The sequence below is a fragment of the Rhinolophus ferrumequinum genome, chromosome 22, assembly GCF_004115265.2.
Source record: "Rhinolophus ferrumequinum isolate MPI-CBG mRhiFer1 chromosome 22, mRhiFer1_v1.p, whole genome shotgun sequence".
NCBI classification, from domain to species: Eukaryota; Metazoa; Chordata; class Mammalia; order Chiroptera; family Rhinolophidae; genus Rhinolophus; species Rhinolophus ferrumequinum.
The window spans coordinates 11,654,619-11,670,975 of record NC_046305.1 but is presented as its reverse complement, the minus strand read 5'-3'; the positions used below and the strand labels follow the sequence as shown (position 1 = coordinate 11,670,975).

General features: G+C 35.5%; 1 protein-coding gene across 9 annotated transcripts in view; it reads right to left on the bottom strand.

The window, feature by feature from the left end:
- The window catches only part of RASAL2 (RAS protein activator like 2), a 265,824-nt gene that overhangs the window by 92,874 nt on the left and 156,593 nt on the right, over nt 1–16,357 (bottom strand). For 2 of the 9 annotated variants that reach the window (XM_033092543.1, XM_033092544.1), the window contains exon 1: nt 13,179–13,296. The exons of the other annotated variants lie outside the window; for them this stretch is intronic. In XM_033092543.1, the coding sequence (XP_032948434.1) occupies nt 13,179–13,191 (13 nt within the window). In that variant the 5' untranslated portion in view covers nt 13,192–13,296. Of the gene's footprint in view, nt 1–13,178; nt 13,297–16,357 lie in introns of those variants that run through there. 9 annotated transcript variants of the gene reach the window in all.

Here is a 16,357-nt window from a genome sequence, read left to right as displayed (position 1 = left end):
ATATATACAACACTTTGTCTCAAAGAAGCTTAAAGTATATGTCAAACTATAACTTTTCGTATATTTGGTGAGGAGGTATTTTACTGTATGAGGAATAGAGTTAAATCCTCTGAAATCTAAGCTCAACACTTTAAATAGTACCCTAAATACAATATAAACCTAAACCATTTACAATAAATTATATGTTAATGAATACATTCCCACATTGTTTTTCACTTGCCAGAACTGTTCCTTATATGATTAGAGGTGAAGAAACTAAGCTGAATTTTCATATATTTGGATATAGAAAGCAACACTTTGACATGTGAAGCCACAGAATGGACAAGGATGTTAATATTATAAGAGACATTCTTATCATATGATTATTTAAAACACATATTAGAAGGTGTTTTCATATCCTCCAGTGAAAAGTACCAAAATGTAAAGTTATTAAAAAAAAAGGCAGTAACACTATTATTAAAAAATAGATGCGCAAAGTCATGTGCCAATCAAAGACTAATGGTAGATTCTGTTTAAGAAAGTTGATGACTATCTAGAATTAAAGATAACCAGGTTCCTTAAACACTAAAGGTATTCTTTTAAGTAAAAAATGTAAAAAAAAAAACCCCAAAAAACAAAAGTGACAACTGTGGGATAATGAACAGAAAACTTCTCAAAAGTATCTAGAAAGTGGGGGCGCCGGATGGCTCAGGTGGTTAGAGTGTGAGCTCTTAACAACAAGGTTGCCGGTTTGATTCCCACATGTGCCAGTGAGCTGCCGCCCTCCACAACTAGATTGAAAACAAACGACTTGATTGGAGCTGAGCTGCGCCCCCCCACAACTAGATTGAAAAAACAATGATTTGACATCCTGGAAAAAACACACTGTTCTCCTATATCCCCCAATCGAAAAAAAAAAAAATCCAGCAAGTCAACTAATACATAAATATTCTTGAAAGACTTATTTTTTCCTAAAAGGTAAACTGTACAACTAATTTTACTCAAAGTATATGCAATAATTCATGTCTATTATTTAGCACCCAACATGGTATCAAGCAAATAATAGTGACTCCATATTTATTGAGTGGGTAGATAGATGGATAAATCTACACATATAAGATAATCACTGCTACGCAAGTACATTGAAAATCATTAGGGTAAATGCTGTACTACCTGTCTCTAGAACTAGCAATAATTTGAATATTTGTATCAAGAATAAGAAGAGATCAAATGTATATATACACGTACAATGTACTAGGTAGTCCATGAACTGCTTTACATGTTTTCATCCCATTTACTCTTCATAACAACCGTGTGAGGCAGTAGTAACACTTCCCATTTTATATCTGGGAAAACTAAGGTGTAGAGAAAACTAAGGTTGAGAGAAGTGACAAAGTTATATAGCAAGTCATACAGGGGTTGGGGGTGAGGCACCAGAACTCAGATATTCCTGTTCCTGAACTCACAGTCTTAACCATATTCCGTATTAGAATTTCTTCTGTAAAAGTTTTAGATATTTTGGGAGAGGTTAGAGGATGAACAGTCATTAAGTGGGAAGAAAAACTGTTTTCTTTGCTCAATGATCTGAGATACTACAATAAGGTTAATAAATTGTATAAGATCCAAAGATCCCTACAAAATCAGGAAGCCAGATGCTCTAGTTTCCAGTGAAAAGGTATGAAAAGATCAACTTGAAATTCAGAGTACAGACATTTCTTTAATTCCTTTCCCCAGTAAATGATTCTGATGGCCGTTTTCACAAGTATCCCTTAGCAAAAGGATTTCACTGAACATTAGTGCAAATCTGGCACTTACTAAGTGCTCAACATTTGTTAAATGAATGAATAAATGAAAACACTTTTCCATGTATCCTTACATTTCAGCAGTGATGCTTTTACTTAGCACGAAGAGAGAGCCGAAGGTCTTTCTGCAGGTAATTAATAAATAATAAAACTTTAAATCTCTTAGGAAATTCATTAGTGATGCTTTGTAAAGTAAAATTAGATAATCCAGTAAAAGGATACACAAGGTTAGTATATTGGATAACAAAACACTTAAAACATTCTAAGGGTTTAGAGAATACTGGAAGGGACAATGTTTATATTGTGAATGACTTGTTGAATTTAAGGTTCCTGGTTTTACATCTGTGACTTGAGAGAAATGAAGAGAAAACATCTTAATGCATGTTATTATGACAGATTGAAAGATAAAAACTAAATCATCTCAAGAAATGCCAAAAAGGCCACTGATACATTCAGTACCCCTTCTGATAAGGAAGCTTAGAATATTTGGAACAGATGGACACTTTCTTAACTTAATGAAGGATATAGACCAGAAACCAACAGCTATATTATACACAAATTTAAAACATTAAAAACATTTTTATTAAGGTTAGTAGCAACACAAGGTATGCATTAGCACCACTATTTTTCAACAGGATGTGGGTTCACCAGGGTCTGTTATATGTTACTGGTAGGTTCTAGCTAACGTGGGAAGGCAAGACAAGCAATAACAGATAGAGATATCAAAAAGAAAGAACAATATTTGAGAAAATAAGATGTTTCCCTAAGTGAGGATGGCAGCAGGGAACAAGAGTATTTGGTAAGATGATTAGAATAAGAGAAATATACAAAAATTAAGAGTTTCCATACTTACCAGCAATTACCAATCATGGGAGAAAAGATCCCATTCAAAAAAAAAAAATGGGAGAAAAGATCCCATTAAAAAAAAAAAAAAGTCCTTTAAAACTATAAACTAGGGAGAAGCTTAATAAGAAAAATTTAAGATAGTTGCAGAAAAATATGAACCTTTATACATGACAGAGAGGGTACTGTTAGATCCATGGGGAAAAGGGATTGTTCAATAAATAGAGCAGGAAAATATCAATATGAAAAAAGTATGAAAGCATCAAAACCAACTCCTGGTGGATTAAGGACTTAAATGTCAAGAACAGAAATTTAAAACTCCTAATAAAAAATATCTTGAGACCCTGGGATAGGAAATAATTTCATAAACAAGAAATAAGAAATATTGATTATAAAAGATTGATAGGTTTTTATATAAAATCGTGAACTTTTGATCATCCAATGACCTTAAAAAATGAAAAGAGTAGTTACAAATTGAGAATATATTCACAATATACACAACTATTAAAGCGTTACTATCAAGAACATATAAAGAACTCCTATTTATTGATAGAAAGAGCACAACCAACTCAATAGAAAAAGGGGGCAAGAGATAAAAAGAATTTCACAAAAGCATTAACATATATACCACAGACTTACAAAAAATATTCACTATCACTGGTAATCAGGTTTGCAAATCAGCCATTTCATCTTCATTCCATGACAACAATTAAAAATTCTGACAAGACCAAATATTAGAACATGGATCCCTTCGGATTTCACATATATATTGTTGGTGGGAAAACAGTTTGGCGTTATTTGCCAAAGCGGAGCATTTATATACGTTAAGACCCAGAAATTCCACTCCTAGGAACACAGCAGAGAGGAACTCGTGCAAATGGATAAAAGCAGAATGAACAAGAATGTTCACAGCCAAGCTGATGCCAAGAGCAAAATTCTGTTACCGAACCAAATATCCTTCACTGTGAGATTGATTCCCAATACCAAACCCAACCTAAATTCTAATTCTAAAATGGTTTGGTATATTCAAACAATGTTAAAATCATACAGTAGTCAAATAATAAACTACAGCAACAACATGGACAGATATTAGTAATATAATATTTAAATGAAGAAAAAGTCCCAAAAGTATATATAACAACTTGTCCTTTATGTACAGTTAAAAACAACTAAAACTTAGCAATGTTTATGCAAGTTAACCCTCCCGCAAATAACTCACACATTCATTGTAATTCCAGTTGAAATATCAACACATATTTTTCGTTTTTTGGCAGGGGATGGAGGACAACTTGATTCTACAGTTCATTTGGAAAAGTAAGTGCATGAGTAAAAAGCCAAATACATTTTGAAAGGAAGAACTAATTAGAGGGAATTTTCTGTATTATAAGAGAAACACATTGAAGTCTGTGGTCATTAAAACATCGTGATATTGATGTAAGAACAGAACAATAGGTCCCTGGAACAGAAAAAGAATCCAGAAGGAGTCATGTGGACATTTATCTGATAATAAAGGGTACTTTCAAATGAGTGTGGAAAGAATAGATCATTCAATAAAAGGTGTTGAGACAACTGGCTATTCAGCTAAAAAAAAAATCTCATTTCACAAAACCAAAAATAAATTTCCGAAAAAGGCCTAATCTTAAATTGAGATAGGCCTTTCTAAGCATGACACAAAAGCCAGAAATTCCAATGGAAAAGAGAGGCAAGACTGAAACACATGCAAACTAAAATCTTCAAATAGCAAAAAAGACACCCTGAATAAATTTGCATGGCTCAATTTAATAGCATCTATCAAAATGCAAAATGCAAACTACCTTTTGATTCTATTTCTAGGCATCAATTCTACAGAAATATCAGTCCAAACAACTGGACATAGATATATGTTTAACACAAGATGTTTAACACAAATGGCAAAACTAAAAACACTAAGTGCTCATAAGGAGGAAAACAAATCTATAATGAAATAATAAGCCACCGTTAAGGACCTACAGGTGCAGATGCAATGAAATGAAATGAAAAGATGTCTTCAATATAAGAAGTCAAGGAAGAGGAGTGGCACCGGTTGTCAAGAGGGATTAAGTGACAGGCATTTGGAAAGGTCTGCAATTGAAAGGCAGATTTGAAAATGGGCAGAAAAATGTCATCATGGTGAGAATATGCAACATCTTTGAGGGCCTGGGGCCTCCTTAGCGTTCAGATCATTCTTTGACAGCAAAATAATTTGAGAATGGGTAGGCCTTTAACTTTTTAGTTCAGCATTTTAAAACTTTTTTTTTTTAAAATCCAGGACTGTCATTCATCAGTTGATGATAAATAAGAGGTGGTGTCACATGTTCATCACAGTTAATTTGGCATTAGGATTTGTTCAGCATTGTTTGCAAAATTAAGCATTTTATTGTGTTTGCCATTATTTTAATAAAAACGAGTGGCAGATTGGAAATGAAAATGCTGTTATCACAGAAAAGCATAGGCCTCATAAAACTAATATTATTTTAATTGATATAAAGGGTTGTTAACCATGCCAGAATTAGAGTATCATTAACTTCAAGGAAATTGTCTATATTCAATTGTGAAGTGGTAGGGAGCACAATTAAGAATCATGTTTATGTAAATAGACTCCAATAGTATGATATCATATATCTTCCTAATATGTTTTAGTAAATTTTTCAGGTAAATAACATATAGTAAATTCACACTGAGAAAATGAAAAAAAAAAAAAAAGAATCTTGTTTATGTAAAGGCTTGGTTGTTAGGATGTGGGTAAGTAAGGTACCTGCATCCTTGTATAATCCCCTACCCTCGAGTGTAGCCTGGACCTGTCAATATGATGGGACAGCACTCCCTTGAGCAGGTCGCATTACGTGGTAAAGCTGATGATACAGTCACTCTTGTGATGACGCTGTGTTACATTGGGCTCCACCACAGCAGATTAGAGTAAGAGTCTCTCACTGGTTTTGAAGAAGTAAGCTGCCATATTCTGAGAGTGCCACAGGACTGGGACCCGGCGGTGGCCTCTAGGAGCTGAGAAGGACTCCCTGACCACAGCCAGCAAGAAATCAGGCACCTCAGTCCTACAAGTGCAAGAGGACTCTGGCTGGTATCTTGGTTTTGACCTTGTGATACTCTGAGCAGACAACAAGCTACACTGTACCTGGCCTTCAGATCTAAAACAACTGTGAAATGATAAATGCTACTGTGAGTCACTAAATGTGTGGTCATTTGTTATACAGCAATAGAAAACTAATGTAGTACGTTCACGTGAAAACAATGAGTTTGAGTAAAACACCTGAAGCATCCAGGGGAGAAGACTGCTATAAATGAATCCAGAAACAGAACTAAACACATGCATTTTAATGGCTCAGAGCTGGAAGGAAAGGATGGAGGGGGGCAATTCATATGAGAAGAGAGATGTGTTCAAGAGTATGTTATGTTTGTATTTTTGTAAAGAAAAAGGAAACTGACATTTATTAATTAAGAATCTTCCATTTATTGTGTTGGATACGTCCGCATTTCACAGTGATGAAAAAGTTGTTTTGAAATGTCTTATTTTTCTTCAAATACAAGTAATCATGTATCCTTTAAAAGCACAGAAATATGTGTTTAAAGCAAAATGATATTAAAGCCATGAGTATGGAAAACTCTTACTAAATTTATATCATGAACTGATTAATAACTATATGTAAAAACTAATGTGCTTGGTATGAGTACGTGTATATCTTTATATATAATACAGCAATACATACAAAATATATGTAACTAAAATATTTTTTTAATTAAGGTATGACTTATGAAAATTAGTGTTTTGTATGGAATGTTCAGAGATTGTGAAAAGCCTTGTTAGTCGGTCAATTATTCGCATAGGATAACATCGTTTTGAAGACGCACATACAAGCCTGGTTTCTCAAATGCTTTCACAATCTAACCCTTTAAATGATCCCAAATGTAAATCCTTGACTGCATACATAGATTAGACAACTTCTAATATGAGAATAAACATGGCGTCATTCCTCACACGCTACATACACAAAAAGTACTTTCAAAGAGTATCACGCCATCAATCCTACAAGTTTGCTTAGAGCTTTTAGGTTTTGTTTCGTAGGATTTTTTTTTTCAAAATAGAGAAATTATAAAAATCTATTTTTTCACACGCTATCATACATTCAGGAAAGTGTATAAATAATGGAACTCATCCCAGTAACCAGCATCTGGATTAAACAAAACAGAACAGAACGCCACCAGCAACCAGAAGCATCCCTTACACACCCTTTCCAGTCATTACCCCATAGGGATTATTATCACCATCCTGACTTCTATCACCTCAGATGAGTATGAACCGTACATAAATGGAATCACACAGTCTTTTGAAACTAACTTTACATGCTCAGCATACATTTGTGAGATTTACCCGTTCTGTTGCTGAAGCAGTACTTTGTTCTTTGTCAGTGCTGTGTAGAGTTCCAATGTGTAAGCAAACCTACCCATTCTACTGCTGGTGAACAGTGGGGTAGTTTCCGAGTTTTAGCTGTTATGAACACTTTTGTATAGGTCTATTGGTGAACCTACGTATGCATTTCTATTGGGCACATGAGCAGGAGTGGAATTACTGGGTCACAGAACATTGTTCGACTTTAGTAGATACTGTCAATTCTCTAAAGCAGTTATTCGAATTTATACTCCCATCAGCAGTGCCTGAAAATTCCTTTTGTTCTAGATTCTTGTCAACATTTGGTATTTTCTGTTATTCTCATTTTAGACATTTTGATGGGTGTGTAATTCCATTTGGGTTTAAATTTCTATTTCCCTGATTACTAAAGAAACTGAGCATTTTTTCATATACTGAATGGCCTCTTGGATTGCCTCTTTTGCAAAATGGGCATTCATGTCTTGTCTTGTTCTCATTGATGTGTAGGAGTCCATTACACATTATGATTGGATATTAAAACTTAAAATTTTCTCTTTTCAGGCTGTCAGAGAAAAACGTAACATAAGCAACATCTGGACTAAACCCGAAAAGCTTTAAAACAGCTTCTATTCTCTTGTAACACAGGTTTGATAAGGGAAAAGAGATAGAAAAAGTCTACCTTTAAATACTCAATTCAAAAACTAGGCAAAATGAAAATGGGTTTGTACTTTCTGACACTGGAAGAAACCTACCAGAAAGCTGTCATTAATCATAGCACTTTATAGCAATAAAATAGTCACACCCTTGAAGCTCACTATTTCATAATTAAAATTTCATTGTCAGATACATTTTGCACAGTTTGTTCACAGGAAGACATACTTCTGAAAAAACTGGTAAATAAAAACTGGTTGGACTTTCCTTTTAAAAGGACCAGATGAAAACCTGACTTCTGGTTTTAAAAATCCTTTCATTTAAAAACAAAACAAATAAACATCCTCCCTACCCCACAACACACACACACACACACACATACACACACACACACACACACACACACACATACACACATTCCTGAAATAAAGTGGTGTCATCAAGGATTGACCTAAGCAGTTCTACTGAGGCATATGGATCAACTTGATACACTTCTGGCTTTTTATATTACAATAAACTCCCTCTGCAGAGTATGTTTTGGTTTTGTATAAGCTAAAAAATGTTTCCAAGGGAGATTGGTTTTCATTCTTTGTAATAACAGCAGTAACTCCTAGGATATCTTCTTTACACCATGTTTTTGGTTTTGTTAATAAAATGGTTGGCACCAGTTCCAATTTAAAAAAAAAGCTATGAATATTTTTTTGAAAATTTACCTTTAAAACTTGATCATCAATCAAATATTTACTGAGTCCTATTTTAAAAGATAAGGAAATGAATAAAACAAAAACTGAAATATATTTCAAAATGTTAGTAATTGTAGCTGTGCAAATATTTACAAGTAAAACGATGGTACTCGTAAACTATAGCTATATTTATTGTTCCAGGAAATTATCATGATGTTTCATTGAATTTCAAGTGGAGGTAAAATGCTTCAAAGATTTCTCAGGATGTATGTTAGCAAATTATATAGAAGATAAAATAAAGGTTTTAATTTATTAAAAATACCCTTAAATTTCAGTTGTGCAAGATTCTCACAAAAATCAGATCAAACACTATGAGATGCAATTTCCCAACCATACGCAAAAAAAGCAATTACATAATCTATTACCCTTTCTTTGGGTGATTAGTATCCCATACTTTGAGAAAATCCTAATAAGAAATATTCTATAGCCACACTGGGCAAACTCTTAGAAATGAGCTCTCTACAAAAAGCTCTTGGTACACAAAAGATAATTATCCTTCCCTTTCAGCCTATGTAGTCACACAGGCCAGATTTTTTAGTGGCTCTTCTTGCACTCACTTTGACACATCAATTCCTTTTTTTCCCCCTGAAGGAAATAAACTATTTCACTTATTTACCTGATACTATATTCTAGGTGCTGGAAAAAGGAGTTGTTGGAGTAGGGAAACAAGCACTTTAACCTTCTCCTGACTCACGAGACCAAAAATCAAATCAACTACACACAACCCACTTGAAGTATAATTTACAAAAAATTTACAAACCCGAATATTAAGTGAAAGAATATCCATCTTTCTAGTCTTCATATTAATTAAAGGTAGTCTCTATGAATAGTTAACTATGTAATAGTGCTGGTAAAGTTTTTGAAGTCACTCCACAATCTTTGGAATTACAGGTAAGACATCAGAGTTAGCAACTTGTCCAACAGGTAGGCTCTCCTAGGTGACACCTGATCCTGAATGACACCTGCGTGATCCTGGCGGCTCAAGTTGCTTACTTACCACAATCTGCCATAAGAAAGAGCATAAAACCAGGTAATTTTTCTTCTTCAAAGAATAGGACGGCACTAACCTAAACTAACTTTTCAAGTTGCTGTTTCAGAAATTCACTTACTCATAAAGTACTGAAAACCTGAGCATGACAGAAATGTGAAGTTAGAGTCAAATTATTGATAAGAACTCCTCACTGGCTCCCTCTCCATGTGTTTAAGTTCATGGTACTAATTCAGCTGAATGGTGAGGTCTGAGAAGGGGCCAGGAGGGCACCAGAGAAGATAGACTTTCATCTGAATTTTAATGACTGACTCAGTAAGTCTCTCATACTTGTCAAGTATGTACAAAGAAAGTATTCTCAGTGGCAATGCTTAAGGCTTCCAAACACAAGCTGAGATCATACCCATAATTAAATGTGGAATTTTGATAGGCTGAATCCCCATCAGCACTTAAAACAAAACAAAACAGACAACTATGAGGATTCATATTGCTCAGTCATGACTCATTTTCTTGAATCAATTCACTAGGAAACAACAAGACACAATCAATTTTCTCCCTTCTCTGCCATAAAGAATTAGATACTTGAAGAAAGTTTATGTAGCTGAAGTGTAAGAATCTGGTGAACCTTATTTCACAATAGTCACCTGCTTCTTCACCAAAACTGATGTACAGAGAATTGAAAACAAGACCCTCAAGAACAACCACTAGAGGACGTGAAAGAACAGAAAGAAAACAGTGAGTCTAACTTTTCCTCATTAGATGCCGCTGGAGGTTAAGACTGGAGCAGAAAGGGAAACACAACCATGTTGTCTACATAAGGATTCCCAGAGTTTTGAGTGGATAATCAGGTAATTTTTATGAGTAAAGAATACAACTGACAACTCAGAGTGTTTTACATGTCCAGCCTCAAGACCCGGCCCCTGGCCTGGCTTGTTTTCACTTTTGTTTGAAGAGATTTCATTCTTACGGTATTAACTGGGGTACAAAACACAGAATTATACCCAAGAGGTAGAAGAAATTGTAGCAGGAAAGGAGATATGACACCTCCTTTGAATGAGAAAAGTTTTGATCAACTATAGCCAAACTATTATCACAAAAATGTCATAGCTACATTGCCGAGCTCTTAACCTTCTTTGAGAATTTAATATACCAACTATATTTATGCGGAGATATATACGTTTGTGTGTTTGTGTGTGTGTGTGTGTGTGTGTGTATAATGTATAATTTCATGAAAAAAATTTAAAGAAACTAGTATCAAGGAAAAAAATCATGAGTAGTGAAAATGGGCCTGCTTTCAAGAAAACACCAGTCACAAGAAAACTTTTCATGTACATAGAAGAGTTTCTTCTTTCATGCCACTCATTTCACTCTACTCCTATTTAAAATTTGTGTCTAGTCACAAAATGGGTCCTTTATTGTTGCTTTTCTCTGACACAGAAAACAATCCTGCATAATCTGACATTTTTATTCAAGAGAGAAAAAGGAATATGTGTTTCCTTCTAACATGGTAGTAAGTTTTATAATGATTAGGTTGGTTAATAAAGTAATTTTTTTCAAATTAGGTCAGTAAACTACCAGCAACAATAGATTAATGACTTCTGATTGTTTCTGACATGGGGTAATATACTCAGGCCAAAGGTTCACATCTGTCTGTCTGTCTATCTATCTATCTATCTATCTATCTATCTATCTATCTATCATATGTACACATAACATAACACACATACATATCATGGCAGTCCTTTCCATACTCCAAACAGGATAAGAGATGAGAGAAAAATCTACGTCCTGTTGTAATACAACATGAACACTGTTAAACTGGATAGAGCATTATGACCCCATTTTTACAGCCATCAGTTGTCTTATAAACAGTGTGCTTAAGTAATGGATTCTATAGTAAGACAAACAGTCTCTTGTTTCCTACTGGGTGGAGAATGTACTTTGTAATTTGGTTTCCGATAGCCGAGAGCAATAATGAAACGTACTGCTATTCCTTTATTCCTTATAACACACTGCTCATCCCACACAGCCTTGTAAATCACAAGTGTACTTACACAGACCCAGTCGAAAACTGGAATGAACAGGTCAAGCTTTAACACAAAAGGACAGCATTACTTCACTGTGGTTATAGCCAAGCCAAGTTAACTTGTCCCCAGGAGTTGCAAAGAGCCCTGACAGACCCTCTGACGGTGGCTATCTTTACTATTTAGCTCACGAGAATAGTGTGGCCTCTCTCAACCCCACAATGGTCTCCAGGAAAATGGAAAGGGCAGCAACCTTTTTTAAGAACTAAAGGAAAATGTATGAAGACAGATGTTCACTGTCTTTTGTGACTCTCAAGACTATCCACTTAAGTCATCCTTTAACACATAACTCATGAGGTGAAGTAACAGGGGACCCGTATAAATGGGGAGAAAAAGAGCTGACCCATCGGTAAGGAAGCGATTGGTCCAAACAGTGGGGTAATTTTTAAATGTTATCTTAAATTTTTAAAAAACAAACATAGAGAAGGCTGAATACGGGAAGATTTTTTGCTTCCAATATATAGACAGAAGTTACAAAAATGGACATTAGCATCTAGAAAAAAACTTTATTAACTTAAATTATACAGAAAATTGTTAAGTCCTAAAGTCTTTAAAAAAAAATTAAAAGCAACTTGACTTTTAATTTCATATACAGATATTCAGAATATGCCACAGTTATGTAATTGTTTATACAAAAGCAGCATGCAAACTAGAGTCATTTTCCTTAACTGAAAGCTTTTTTGGTCTTCTATAAATATTTTGCTATATATTTTTGGTATTGACCAAGAGCATGGTATCAGTATGATTTGATGACACCCGTCCCCATTATCTCCTCTCCATAGATTTCGATCTAGGTTTATGATGCTTTTGGTCTACTTAGGCAATAATCCTTGGTACCTGAGACGTGCTGATACAGGACAGATGAAAAAAAAAATACCCACAAAACCTAGTGTAACTGATTCTGCGAACAAAATAATAAACTGAAAATCAGGAGATCTAGATTTTCACTTCGATTCTGTTCCTAACTGTGATCTTGAGCAAGAATTAAATCCCTTAGACCTCAATGTTCCCATTGAAAACGGAGAGATTGGACTTTACATGATCTCTAAAGTCTCTTTCTGTATTAACTTTCAGTGAGCCAATCAGTTAAAGTTTCTAACTTGTCATCTAGTGGCAGAGGACATTAAAAGCCTACCTTGGGCAGAAAGAACAAGCAGAGTTCTCATTTGAATGCCCTTATTGTTGTCTATGGAGCCAACCTGTTGAAATTTCCAAATGACACAGATTTATTCTGAGCTACTAAGATTCAATCAAGGCTGTTAGAATCTTACTCGTGGTCAATATATTTTGTCTCCCTCAGAGAGAAACGATCTGTATCCGTTCCCAGGTATCTTAATATTTCATAAAGAATTTTGGGGAAGATCCAGAATAAGAATCCACTTCAACTTATTAAAAGAACAAATAAATGTTGCAGTGTTAATATTTTGCTACGATCATTACCCTTTTAATTGGTCTGCGCTTTTCCGATGCCTATTCCTGTGCTGGATTCCTGTCCTGGAATGCTGACAGCCACAACACAATATTCCTGTGACCTCACAGTAATGAAAACCACCCTATTTTTTTTTTAAGCCAATAATCACAAAGGTAAACAGCCATTGCATCTGTGTAATTTTTAAAACGCCACACTCCCTGTAAAGATATACAAACTTTTCATTTCAGTCTCAGACGGACTCGAGGAACTCTTACCTGGGGTCTGCATTCTGGGAAGTTTCTGGGTGCTGCTAACATGATCCTTCCGGCATGCCCGTCAGAAACTCAGAACACTTTGCACACCGTACTCCCTCTCTCCCCCGCCCCCCTCTCTCTTTCGCTCACTCTCTGTCTCAGACAGTTTGGAATGCAGAAAAGCCAGAGCCAATGCCAGTCAAGCTCAATTCTTTCCTCCCCCCCCCCCCCCCAGTGTTTCTGCTAGAGAGCGCTAAACAATAGCCACCCTTCCTTACTCACTGCGTCTCTTTCACAGCACTGAGCGCAGGCAATCTGCTTCTGAAGTAACGTGACTTACCAAGCTAGGTTATTCATTTTTTCCATCCCAACGGGGCAGAAGGGTGAATGTGTGCATCTCTGTTTTAAGAAGTGATTTTTTAAAATCAATCTATTTCAAAATCTGCTCTACTTTAAGGGACAGAAAAATAGAACAAATTTCAGAGATTCTTATTTTAAATATTCTTATGCTGAATTAAAATACAAACTTTTCAAAGTACAAAAACCATGTAAATATCTTACCGCTGATGTATAGACAGAGTGTGTTCACACACACATTACTATTTTAGATTCACTTACTCAGTAGATCACGTTACTACAGAGGAAATGTTTTAAATTTAGAAAAGAAAACTTTTATTTCTCTAAAACCATTCATTCAGTACGTAAGCTAGAACTTCATTTTAAAAATAAAGAATCAAAAATTGATTTTATAAACTGAGTGGCTCTTAATGAGTTAAATCAACTAAATGTAAAGAAATTGTGTATAATACTTTTCTCCGCCATCATTTTAATTAGTTTTAAAATCAAACATATTTCCAGGGTGTTTTTTTTTCCTTCACTCCAAAAAAGGAAGGCAGGTCAGTGATGTCATCTTTATTATTGGTATGATGACCTAACATTATGCAGCTGCTCAGTTGCTGAGGTTAGCATGTCAGGATTGATCAATTAAAAAATTCACAGTCTGAATCACTGAGCAGGCTCCACCTGCCACTTCAGACAGTGGAACAGGATAGACATGAGAAAACCACAGTATCAATCTGTTATCTACCATTTAACAAATGGCTGATGGAAACGCATATATTCTCTCTCTCTATATGCATGTATGTGTATATATGTATTACATGGAATACATCTCTGACACACTATTAGATGTACATATATACATATATTATGGATATACCTATTTGACTATATGTATATCCTTTGGCACCCTTTTTTCCCAACCCTTTTATTCCTCAAGTCACAATGATTTAAAGTCTCCTTTAATTAAGTCATAATTTGTTTTTGGTTATCTAGTCTCATCTTCCTTGAAGAATTATAATGCTCTATCTAACACTGCAGTTTCCTCTGCCCTTAATTTGGTTTTCTATTTTTATTTAAGATGAACTACTTTAAACCCTATCGCTACTCACATAAGAATCATAGGGAAAGAAAAGTTGTAGAGAAAGGAATAAACTAAGGGTTTATGAAAACTTACAGACCACAGATTCCCACCCTGCCTTCTATGGATCAAAACTCCAACAACTCCACCCTCTTCTCACCAAAGATAATACAAAGCTTTATCATCATCATTGTTATTTATAATCGACCTTACATTAGGGCAAAGAACACTGAAATTATTTTTAGTTGATATGCCTCAGAATAATTCTAAGAAATAGCGTATGATTTCCTGAACTCTATCCAAGAGTTAGAACTAAGAACAGTGAGCCTGGGTTACAAGAACAGGGAGATTTCCGCTCAACAAAAGGAAGTCAGAGCTATTAGAAGCAGCTTCTCCAGGGGCCGTCTGCAGCGACTCCCCCCTCTTCCCACCTAGACTGACGGGACCTCCGATGAATACACTGTCGTGCAGCGGAGCTCAGACTGTGCCCTTGAACATCTCTGGGGCGCAGACGAGAAAACAAAACAGTAAGCTTTTTTCCCAGGTGACAGAAAAAGTTCACGGATATCATTTTCTCAAGTGTGAGTTTTTGTTCTTAAATATACTTAAACATCTTTAAGAATATTCTTAAATAAACCTTAAAGAGGTCTAGGTGGTTCCTAATGCAAATCAATAATGATTTTCAGGTATCTGAAGATTAATGATAACAGTAATCTATCGTGTTCTGCAAAACAAAAAGCACTTCTACTGTTTTAAGCTTTCCAGCCTTGGTGTTGTTACTTCTCTGACTGGACGTCCCTTCCTTGCCTAGTCTGCCTGTCATATTCTTATTTAGCCTTTAAAACCCAGACTTAAATTATTTCCTTAGTGTGGTTTAACTTATTTCCTATCCAGAGTTGATTACATTATCTGTACTATTTTTTTTTTTTTTAACCCTGTGCTATTCTTTTTTCATAGCCCTTCCCGTTACCTAACAGGCTATGTACTGATGTTTAAGGCCCTTTTCTCCAAAATGTGAGGAAGATGGGGGTGGGGGCGACACGGTATTGTCTCATTTTCAGCTTATCCCCAGAGCTTGGAACAATGCCTGGTATTAGTAGGTTCTTAATAAATGATAAATGGGTGACTAGATGGATGAAAGAATATATTTCCCTTACCAAACCTTTTGCGAGTATTTAGACTTCGGAGTACTTTAGAATACCTTCAGGACAGGCACCATAGTACATCCATTTTCTGATGCCAGAGCCTAGCACTACACATGTCACGTGGTGAAACAAGAGCATAAAAGAGCTTATCGCAGGTTCGCATGGTTTTAAGTCACTTAACTGAAGCCAGGAGAATTATATATTAAAGGAAGAGAGTCATTTCATCATTTACTCAATTGGGACCTACTGTAATCGGTGGTATCCTGATCCACAGAAGTGGCTCCTCAGAGAAATTTTCACCATCTGTGAACCCACAGCCATGTGCTGTGCCACTGTGACAAGGAAATTCAGCTTCTCAGGTAGAGAAGGAAGAGACTGATAAAATCTTAATCTCCTACAACACTAGGGAGTTCCCTAAGAAGCTGGAGAAGCATGAGTAAATGTTTCACCCTTTAGCCATTCACTCAAATTAGAAAGTGGCTGAAATCTACGTCCATGCAGAAAATCCCTCCTTGGTTTGGGAACAGCCTCAGAGAGTCTGAAGGAGTTTTGAACTGATGTATTGAATCACACAACTAGAACACTCAACTCAGCACCCAGCATGTTCACTTTGGATATGTGAGGTCACCTAAGCC